Source organism: Formica exsecta, unplaced genomic scaffold, assembly GCF_003651465.1.
Source record: "Formica exsecta isolate Colony F162 unplaced genomic scaffold, ASM365146v1 scaffold365, whole genome shotgun sequence".
NCBI classification, from domain to species: domain Eukaryota; kingdom Metazoa; phylum Arthropoda; class Insecta; order Hymenoptera; family Formicidae; genus Formica; species Formica exsecta.
Window position 1 is genome coordinate 1,431,995 of NW_021850897.1, and position 11,109 is coordinate 1,443,103.

General features: G+C 27.9%; 3 protein-coding genes across 3 annotated transcripts in view; 1 reads left to right on the forward strand and 2 right to left on the reverse strand.

The window, feature by feature from the left end:
- LOC115239170 overlaps window positions 1-2,821 on the forward strand; it is a 15,093-nt gene extending 12,272 nt beyond the window's left edge. The window contains exons 3-7 of the mRNA XM_029813539.1: window positions 896-1,205; window positions 1,789-1,888; window positions 2,104-2,205; window positions 2,311-2,469; window positions 2,762-2,821. Coding sequence (XP_029669399.1) covers window positions 896-1,205; window positions 1,789-1,888; window positions 2,104-2,205; window positions 2,311-2,469; window positions 2,762-2,821 — 731 coding nt within the window. The remainder of the gene's footprint in view (window positions 1-895; window positions 1,206-1,788; window positions 1,889-2,103; window positions 2,206-2,310; window positions 2,470-2,761) is intronic.
- A 406-nt stretch (window positions 2,822-3,227) lies between these two features.
- On the reverse strand, window positions 3,228-7,396 carry LOC115239153 (probable cytochrome P450 12a5, mitochondrial). The gene is made up of 11 exons (XM_029813515.1): window positions 7,211-7,396; window positions 6,732-7,016; window positions 6,017-6,128; window positions 5,837-5,959; window positions 5,208-5,349; window positions 4,700-4,947; window positions 4,308-4,491; window positions 4,062-4,234; window positions 3,804-3,882; window positions 3,529-3,741; window positions 3,228-3,457 (listed from the first exon to the last, which is right to left on the reverse strand). The coding sequence occupies exons 1-11, from the start codon at window positions 7,365-7,367 to the stop codon at window positions 3,347-3,349; spliced, it is 1,827 nt and encodes a 608-aa protein (XP_029669375.1). The 5' UTR covers window positions 7,368-7,396; the 3' UTR covers window positions 3,228-3,346.
- An 823-nt stretch (window positions 7,397-8,219) lies between these two features.
- The window catches only part of LOC115239200 (H2.0-like homeobox protein), a 3,425-nt gene continuing 535 nt past the window's right edge, over window positions 8,220-11,109 (reverse strand). The window contains exons 2-4 of the mRNA XM_029813582.1: window positions 10,807-11,013; window positions 8,506-8,693; window positions 8,220-8,399 (exon numbers count right to left, since the gene is read on the reverse strand). Of these exons, the coding sequence (XP_029669442.1) occupies window positions 8,220-8,399; window positions 8,506-8,693; window positions 10,807-11,013 (575 nt within the window). The remainder of the gene's footprint in view (window positions 8,400-8,505; window positions 8,694-10,806; window positions 11,014-11,109) is intronic.

Sequence of the window (11,109 nt, forward strand, 5' to 3'; positions counted from 1 at the left end):
AACGGAGTGTCTCGCATCACTACATTTCTGTTCGAGTGTCGTCGCGTGAATGATAAATAGAAAAGAAATTTATGACATAGCGTCTCCCACTATTACAGTACTATTCAAGTATCGTCGCATGAATGGTAACAAGGCCATAAAACAAATGTTTACGCGCGTCAATGTTTACGCCGCCAAGGCCGAACACCATGTTAGGTATTGTCCTAATCCGCTACCGAAATATTTTACGTACTATAAAATATATATGCAAAATATTAAATTATATAAATATTATATTTTAAATTATACATCAATTATTTATTAAACAATTAATGTATCACGGAGCTTATCGTAATATTAATTATTCGATTTTTCGATTCAACGGTTTAGTACGTTCTTAATGCAAATTATATCTAGATCGTCGAAAAGTCAAATGATATAGCAACGTGGACAAAATATATTTGACTCTGTGTTGTTAAAGAAATAATTATTGTCCGTAAAGAAACGCAACGAAACAATAATTTATAATTTGATTTTCTATTATTTTAATTCTTATTTGATTAATTGAATATATTACAAAATATGTATATTAAGCATACATATTATTGTTATATTTTTTCTTAAAAAATGAAAAGAATTCTTGACCGATTCAATAAAATTCCTTTTTCTTAAAGAAAGAGGGATAGAGAAAGAGTGAGAGAGAGAGAGGGAGAGGGGAAGGGAGGGGGTTAATTTTATATTAACTTATTATTTTTATGAAATTAACAATACTGAATACAAATATTACTGAATACATTAAAATAATTTCTAAAGATATTATAAATATAGTAAACTAAAATCTTTAAATTAATGTTTGTTATCATACATATCAAAGAAAAATTTTGTTGTATTTAATATTAAATATTAATTGCCACAGGTATCATTATTTGCTGGCTAGCAATGACAGCCATCAGTATGATGGCTACACCCTTGTTTGCATCACAAATATTTCCGTTTACGGTGGAGTATCCATTTGATGTGCATTATCAACCAATGAAAACTATTATCTTAACACATCAGATATTGACTGTTTATCAAAGTATGACACAAGTTGGCGCCAATAGTTTTCCTGCTCTTCTACTTTGGTTTGTAGCTGCCAGGTTCCACATTTTGTCCGTCCGGTTCCGTACGATGACAAACATGAAAGAGCTCATAAAGTATGTGCAAGAACACTACACATTACTCAGGTACATATACAATATAGATATATTTTTTTTTAAACATTAGTAACTGTGAATAATTTTGCTCTTATATATTATCGAACTTATCTCGATAGCTAAATTTAAATAAAGTATAAAAGCTAAAATGTTTTAAACAAATATGTGTTAATTTATCAGAAGAAATTTGCATGATTTAAAGTGCAAATTACTCTCAATTACTCAAGTTTGTTCACATAATCGCTATATAATTTATCTCGAAGTCAAGATTATTTGTAAAATGTATATTTCCCTAAATATTGTAATTATCCCTGTTAGAGTTTAATGTTAGTTTTATTAAATTTTATTTGAACCAAAAATTATTCCATATGTATTCATTTGGAGTAATTTTAATATTTCTATGAAGTTTTAAGAAAATTAAATAATATATAGATTTTTTTTTGTGAAAATATATATATTCTAAAATATATTTTTAAGTGATAAAAAATAATTTTTTTGTTGACAGCACATTAACATAATTAAGATAAAATATCGAATTGCGTACTAATTCTATATATAACGAGTATTAATAATCTAGGGTATAATTAAATATTCTGACAATGAATGCTTACAGATATGCAGAAGAAGTGGGGCTCGCAATTCGTTATATAGCGCTATTATGCGTAACCTTTAGTATTGGCGCTGTAATATTCGGTTATCTTACTTTTATGAGCGTAAGTAATGTGTATCGTGTGAAAGTTATTACGCATTCTGCACAATTTCACATTTATTGTCTATGAAAAGCACATTATCTCTTCTAATTACATGCATACACACGTTTCATAAAATTAATTTAAAATGAAATTTGTTTAATGTGTTATATAAATTACATAATATGTTATTGTATGTGTATACAATATTATCTTCTTCCAATATTTCCACATAATAGAATCAACCATGGTCAGTGAAATGGACGTTCCTCATGATAAGTTTTGGCGGCTTTATAGAACTTTATATGTATGCCTGGCCAGCTGATTATGTAATGAGCATGGTTAGTTATTTAATAAATAAATTGCATAACTATATATATTATATATAGATAATATAATAAATTCATAATGTTTCAACTAACGTGTCTTGCAAAAATTTTGATTAGAGTAGCGAAATTGCGCCAGCTGTCTACGATTCATTATGGTACAACAACGATTTGGCCATGCAAAAGCTTTCAATAAATATTATACTAAGAAGTCAACATCCGGTCACTATTTCAGTTCCATGCGCATTACCAAGTTTATCTATGAAATATTACACGTCGGTAAGAATGTATTTGTTTAACGATCATCTTTTACGTTTATTATGTATCATATTTTATACATTACTCTCTCTATTATATTATCATTGTCAGTTATTTTATATATGTAATTATTGTAAAAAGAGAATGTTAATTTTAATATATGTTTAATATATAAAAAGACGTATAGTTTCTAAATATAAATTATATACATACATATATATATATATATATTTTATATGCAGTAGCAATCATAATCCAGCGTTACTTAAGATGTGGAGTCGTCAATAATATAGTTTTTTTTCCTACTTTTCAGTATGTTTCGACGGTTTTTTCATACATGGCAGCTGTGCGTATAATGATGGATCAGGAGTAAAAAAAGAATCAGATCTATAATAAAAATTTCTGAGTTGTATTTTTATAAAACGTTGGCTGTGTTATACAACCACATAAAATGTTTTTAATGTTGTAATAAAAACGTGAACTTGTTGGTAAAATTATCATGCAAATATTCTTATATACTTATACTTTATATGTTTATAAATTACAAGAATCATTTATGTCTTTTATTTGTCGCAATTAATATTTTAATCCGTAAAACATACAATATAAATTATATTTTTCTTATAAGTAATATTTGCTGTTTAACAAAATTAACATTTGATACACAAACATAAATACATATTTAATATAACTTTCAAATTATTCTCTTAATAAAATAATATGTAATTTGATATAAATATATATCCGATGTACTTTAACCTCATATATAGACTTTTTTACAGAAAGATAATCCTACGTAATATAATTATAATAAAGATGCATGTTTTTTTTATATCTGTTAATTATCATGTCCCTTAAATTCTTCTAATTGTTTAGGCTTTATATCTTTTATTATCCTTTAATTCCTATCTAAGAATCGAAAACGTAATGATTTATTTGGTACATTAACCATACGAAATCGGCTTTGGATATCAGCATAATCGTATTCAATTATGAATTCTCGTACCAACTGTAAAGAGTAAAATACGTATATATTTTTATCTTAACCCGATTACATTTTATTGCATGCGAGAAATGTACCTTTGCGGTGAGTAACATCATTTGCATTTCAGCCATATCTTTTCCTAGACAGGCACGTACACCGTGTCCGAAAGGTAGACATGAATACTCTTGGTAAGAATTATCATGCGCATGTTCATTCTGTTTCAACCACCTTTCTGGCAGATACTTGCCAGGATCTTCAAAATGTTCCTCACGCTGTGATGTTATTTGATTCGCCATTATGACAAAAGTCTAAGACAAAAATTATTTGTTTATTTCTCGCGTCTAGATTTGAACTAACACTTACAACTTACTCCTTTCGGTATCGTGTATCCGTGTAGCGAAATTGCTGACGACAATGATCTCGTCAAGTAGGGAAATGCAGGTCGCAATCTTTCACATAAAAAAAAATATATAGTACCAATTTATTATATGACATTTCTTATTCATTTTTCTATTACGTTGCTCATTATAGGTAATGATATATAACTATTTAAAATTTTTAGAACTATTTAAAGTTTTATAACAAAGAAAAGTTAACATATAATAAAATTTCATAAATTTTGTTATACCTAAGACTTTCCTTTATGCATGCTTTTAGATATGGCATATTTTTCAAGCTTTCTTTTGTCAGAGTTATGTTATCTGTTTTAGGTAGAACAGAGATAATTTCGTCATACAATCGTTTTTGTACTCTAGGATTCCTCGCTAAAAAGTAAAGCAAGAACGCCTCGCAATTTATGACCTACAAAGAAAAAATTAATTTATTACGTACATTTATATTATTATCTTGTTTGTATGAGATTATTGCGTATTACAGCTTGAACGCCTAGAATAATCATGTCCATTAAAAGAGTAGCAATATCGTCCGAATGGATACGTTGAATCATCATCTTTTCGAGCAACGATAAATTTTTCTCTTCATTCGTAGATTTTTCTTGTTTCGTTAGCGGAGAAGCCTGCAGCTTGTTCTGTGCTTGGCGAATATATTTTCCAATAATCCTGAGAAGTATAGATTCATGTGTATAAATGTGTCAAATTAACAAAATATAATATTACTAAAAATAAAAAACTTTGTGGTCAACGCATGTAATCAAATAAGATATTAAACAAAATTATAATTATTATTATAAACCAAATATACAGAAAATAAAATAATATATGTATTTGATAAGTTTTGTCAAAGTGTTATTAAATTTTATTGACTCACTCGTCAAGAATGTCGCAAGCTGCAAAAAGTTTCTTGGCGAATGGAGTTTCGAAAAATCTCCACACTTGAAATCCAGTCTCGCACCGAGCCATATACGTGTGAGCAGTACTTAACGCATTAAGAAGTTTTGTGACTTCAGACATCGATTTCGAGGTGACATCGAGAAAACCGAGATGCCTATTGAACATCATTACGTAGAAGCATTCCATACCCCATGCGGTGAGTTCCTGATAAAAATTCGCTGGTACCTGTTGTTCAAAAATTAATTAAAATACTACCCTTCAAATTATTATAAGTTTGATAGTATTATGTGTAATCAAGCATTATCATTTTTGTAATATTTATTCGCATAATCATCTTTTATATTAACTTGATATAATTTTATTAAATTTACAAAAGGTTTTTATATAATTTTGCTTTACTCTTTAAACGTTATTTGTATGTTATGTGTTAGATTTAAGACAATTAACGTTAATGTACATTAAATGTTTGTTAATATGTAGCGTACCTCGTCTTGTCGATTGCGTATATTACGAATCCTGTTAACGAGTTCGTCACCCACTGAATTCAGTTTTCCAATATAATTCGAACTTGTTTCGTGTAACGGCCGATCAACTTTCTCTTTCACTTCTAACCACTCCGAACTTTGTCTGATATTTCGTAAAGTTATTATTGGATTATTGAATGTCTTACATAAACAATATTTTTATAAAAATTATATAAATACTTTTATATAATTTAAACAAGGAAAAATCATTAAGTATGTCACAAATGGTTATCGAAAAAAAATTAAAGATTTTGTACTATATTATATATATTTGTACAAAGGAAAGTTATAATTATGTCACAAATAGATGTAGAACAGCTGTAAATGGAATAAATTAATTCCTGATTATGGCAATGATTGTGACACAATCCAACAATCAATAAACATTTGTGACATACTTAATTATTTTCTCTCTCTCTCTTTCATATAAATAAATATGATTAAATCCATATATTTGTTTAGTTCAAGAAAAATATTTTGCTTATGAGATATATCAATGTATTTCTTTTTGTAAATATAATTACAGGTTTATAATTTTTTAAATATATTTTAAACCTGCATTATATATTCTATGTAAACCTAATACTTACAGAGAGAACGCTCCAGCGAAACGACACTTGCGATGATTAAGGCGATAATGTTGAAGAATGTCGATGCCACTACGAACAGCTGACTCGCTTTCTTGCTTGAAAACTTCCGCTATATGCTCGGGCCTAAAACAATTGATGAATTTGCTTCAAGACTAAAACATGATAATTGCAATATCTCACCTGTGAATCATAACTATGTCATTTACAATAGGGCCGTTAATTCGCACAATGCATCCGTACTCATCGAATAAATATTTAATCGGCGTGACATTGCGATTCCAAGATAATCGTCCTGCAAAGTAATCCATGAAATGTTTTTAATCATTAGAATACAGAGTATAGTTTAGATTTTAATATTAATTTGCAAATTTTATATTAATTTGTAGTTGACTTTTAATTTATTTTTAATTTTTAACTATTATACGTAATTAATTTTAATGCTCCTTTATATTCGTTTGTTCAAGAGTGTTTTTATTATATGTCAAAAATAAAAAAAAAATATATCATTGTAACATTAGTAATTTATAACATTAATATTTCTTTTTGTTTTAAAGACACATTTCTTTTTTTTTTAATTTTTGACGTAAATTATAATAAAAACTCTCTTAAACAATAGCCGTTTTTAATTCTTTTTTCTACTAACAGTAAACGTATAAATATATAATTATATGTATATCTGTGTATGTCCATAAATTCGGAAAACTTTATATGCACTTTACGTTATACGTAAATTTCTCGAGACTCAGACGGCGATTTGCTTAAAATTCAAAGAGCCAAACTTTATTTACATTCTACACATTTTACAAAATCGCTTATTTTTTATTTAAGCCGTGGTCAATTTAAAAATACAAAACTCTTTGAATTTCAAGCAATTGAACTCTTTAAGGGATCGTACCCTGGGTAAATCTGTTGATTAGCAAACTGGAAAACAGTTGCGTACCCAGAAGTGGCACGTATCTCCAGTATTTTTCCCATAACTTGAGTATCATCGGGCCAGGAATGTCCTCAAACGGTAACGGTGCCTTATCCACATGACCAAGTGGCACAATCTTTGATGCAGAAATTTCTAAGTCTTCCATGGCTATCTCGGGATTCGCTGTCTGCAATAATGACATTGCTTTCGATGACGTCACAGCTGCAGTCATTGCCGGAATTGCACGTGATTGCGCCACGGTGGCGCCTGATAATAAAAGAAGTTTGAGATCAATGGCTATTAATTATTACAATTGTTGCGGTGAAGTATAATTCTCTTTTTAGATTTGCAGAAGCACAATTTAGTGAAACACAATTTATAAATTAGTTTAAATCCACTGAAAATTATAAAATATTATATGCGATTAAAAGCATCGAGTAATTAAACATCATATTTCTTACTTATTATGTCATTGGTATTGAGTGGTGCACATTTTCTTTCCTCGTTAGCTGCCAATGTGTTTGCTAGGCTTGTTGTCAAGCGATAGAAACACGTTCCGTATACTTGCAAAGAAAGATGTCGGCCAACGAAAGTGGATCGTATTAAGCAATGTATCATTTTTGCAATATTGTGATATTTTTATAATACGTTTTGTTTATCTATAAATAAGAAAATACTAAATAAGAAAATTAAATCATATAAATATTTGTAAAATTACAGGTATTTGTGAAATCATATAAATAACAATAAATATAAATATAATAATATACGACAGACGCGCAAAAAAAAAAGAAAAATATGCAATATATATGTAATACACATATATATATTTAGGGAGACTTAAATTTTTACATACCTGCTAAATATACAGCTTGGAAAAATTAAAGTGATCGTGAAATATTATCGCATATAATGGCAGTTGAGCCATAAATCTTTGCGCCGATAAAAGAGAGAATAACAAAGTCGTTGCTACGGAAATATATCGAAAAAATAGAAAATCGACATTCGTCGAAATCGATATTGACTATAAATTCATTTTCTGATATTAATATATATAGAATTGTTTTACAATTTTGGAGATTTAATACTAAATATTATAAAGAAATATTAGTGATATAAGCAAGGCAGTTTTATTGTATTGTAAATATTTTTTTTTACATTAAAAATATTTCTTGTAATAAACTTTCTTTATCACATTATTAACTCACTCATTATCTAGATCTAGATGTTTACAAAATTGAACTTGAAGAGTCGTTTATTATTCTTTTTCTTTAAAAGATGAATACGCAATTATTGCATATTGACCACACACTGTGACATTGCTCTGTTACACATATTTAATAAAGATTATATAATAATATTATAATAAAATAATTCCTCTCTAATTTTCAAATTTTTTCAAAAAATTTTTAAATGTACCATTAAAAAAAAGCTAGAATGATCTTTTTTATATACCTATATAAAAAAGTTTTATAAATCTACATCGATTTCTATATCTTCTTCGTTTTGTTGTGTCGTATCATTGGCATTGGGCTTAACTAATTTTTGCGGAATATCTTTTTGCGTAGAATCTGGACCAGCCGATGCAGCATTCTCACTCTCTCTTGTATGTCGCCATTTCATCCGACGATTTTGAAACCAAACTTTGACCTAACAATATAAAAGCAAGCTCTATTAATTAAAATAAATAAATGATCATTTCTATTATTGATATTATTTCCTTAAATGCAATTTTATTTTATAAAAATTAAATAACCTGTGCATCTGTTAAACCTAAAGTTGCTGCCAACTGTCGTCTGTCTGGTTTTGTGATGTACTTTTGTAACGAAAATCTCCTTTCTAAGCCTTTCCGCTGTAGTGAACTAAACACAGCTCTGGACCACGACCTCTTTCTTCGTGTGTTTGTTTCGGAAGAACTCATCGTTGAGGAAGATGATATAGGTGCTGAAAAATAAATGTGTTACCTAAATTTATTTAATAATTTTATTTAATAATTTAATATTTAATTTTATTTCTGATTCCGTATTATAGTCACGAATATAATAAGTATAGCATTCCGATCAAAAGAACTATCAAGAAAAGAAATTTTGATAAAACATTGCGCTCTTTTATTAATGGTGACCATTTATAAATTAAGATAAAACAAATCCAAAAGTTTCAATATTTTTAATTCTTGTTTTTTAACTATATACAATTGATAGCGTTAAAAATTTTATCTTAATGACGTTAGATATCTTTAATCTGTCATAAGTATAAATAAAAAAATTAATGTATATATGAAAAAATAGAGAATTGTTTATATAAAATATTTAAAATATTTATTACTAATATTATCAATCATAAAACATTTATTACAAATATATCCCAAAACTTTTGCATTACAGAGACAAAAAAGTGAAGAAAAGAATTGCGAATTAGGTGAAAAAGCGTCATGAAAGATAAATGCTACTTTTGGCTCTATGGATATCAGTTTCTACAGATCTCAGTCCAAAGCAGCTTGCAAGATGGGGTACTTCGGGCTGATTTACAGCCGCACAAAAGTATACAACATCTGTACGTATTTAAACAGTGTGGTGCTCCCACTCAAGCCAAATCTTCGTTCAAATTCGAACAGATATCTCTAACATCACGGTTATTTTGGGATTTCCATGTTAATCTTTGAGCGTATATTTCTAATTCATGAATTCCGCTACATTTCATTGATTCACGCTATATAAAAAATTAATATAATCATTTAAACTAGTATGTGTTGATATTACGTCAAAATGTAGAAAAAAGTATAATATGATAAAAAAGAGAGATTATATCTCAAATGTTTTTATTAATCACAATAAATTAATGATAATTTAAATATTGATTTATATATTACTTTATATATTACATTTATAAACTTATTATTTTACTAGTTTTTGTTATAAATCTTTGATAAAATTATAAGGAAACGAATCTATTAAATGTGTATAAGCATACATTTTTAAAATTATTTATTACTTCTGCATTAATTCATTTTAATATTTTATTTGTTATAAAATTTTATGATACATTAATAATAGCGAAATTGTTATGAAGAAGAAGAAAGAAGAGATAGGGGCACATTGTTGAATTTTATAATAACCAACCGAAAGAATGCATATTGAAACCGCCGTTTACACCATGCGTATAAACGTTCGGTGGCACTTAAGATGTCGTTTAAACACAGACAGGAAACACGAGAATACACTGACACGTAAATATTTTGCTCTACTTGCTCCTGGATATCAGAGGGACAAGACAGTGTGTCCATATGGTAACATTTGTCAATGACGTAACCTGTGACTCCCGGTCGGATTTTTTAAAAGTAATCTTATAAATCTGTGCAAAGGTTAATCTCATGCCTGCATTCAAATTTAATTGAGATAAATCGTTAATTAATTATATTACAAATAAGAAGATTTTAGTATGTATACAACTTTCATTTGAAGTAAAGTCTATATTCTTATGGAATTTTTTTATAAAATATAAACTGTTAATATATTCTTATTTATATTAGATATTATTAAAGATTACATTTAAAACTATATTACATTTACATCTTACATTTTTTATCTAATACGCGTGCAAATATGTTACATTTTTATACGTAATCATGTATATGAAATATGTCAACATCACTGGATGTGTATTCTTTCCATTGCAAATTTTTTAATTCACTAACAATAAGTTTGGAATTTTAATTAATTGAAAATAAATAGCTTTGGACAAATTAAGCTTCCAAAAACAAAATAGATGACAAATCATGTTCTTAATTCTATCAAGATTTTATTTGCTTCTTTCTCTCTTAATAAAATTTTATTTTAAAATTTATAAAATTGCAATACCGTATAATAAAAATCACAAAGATGCAGTAAAATAATACAGCTTATCTTTGATTAAAAAAAAAATTATTTCCAATAAATTTATATAATTGCGAAAATACCGAGTAATTTTTTTACAGAACATAGAACAGAAAGTACTATATGGTTTTCTTTGATACAAATTTGAAGAAAATTATGCAATATTAAATTATTAGCTTACTCACTTCTCAATACAGGGCGTAATGGTGCCGGCCGATATAAGGTTCCTAACTCCATTACTCCAGTATAAGGCGTAGATGCGATACCCTCGGGTAATGACGAATGGGCATGCGGAAATGATATGCAAGCTCTGACACTTTCGCATTGACCGCAACTTTCAATACAAGGGCAACATATTGGCGGAAGTTGTATCGCAATTGGCTTAAGGATATCTATCAACGTATCAGTTTCGAAAAAATTAAAAGAAACTCGCGATTTAAAAAAATGAAATATGTAATAGACAATATTAAACGCATATAAAATATGTT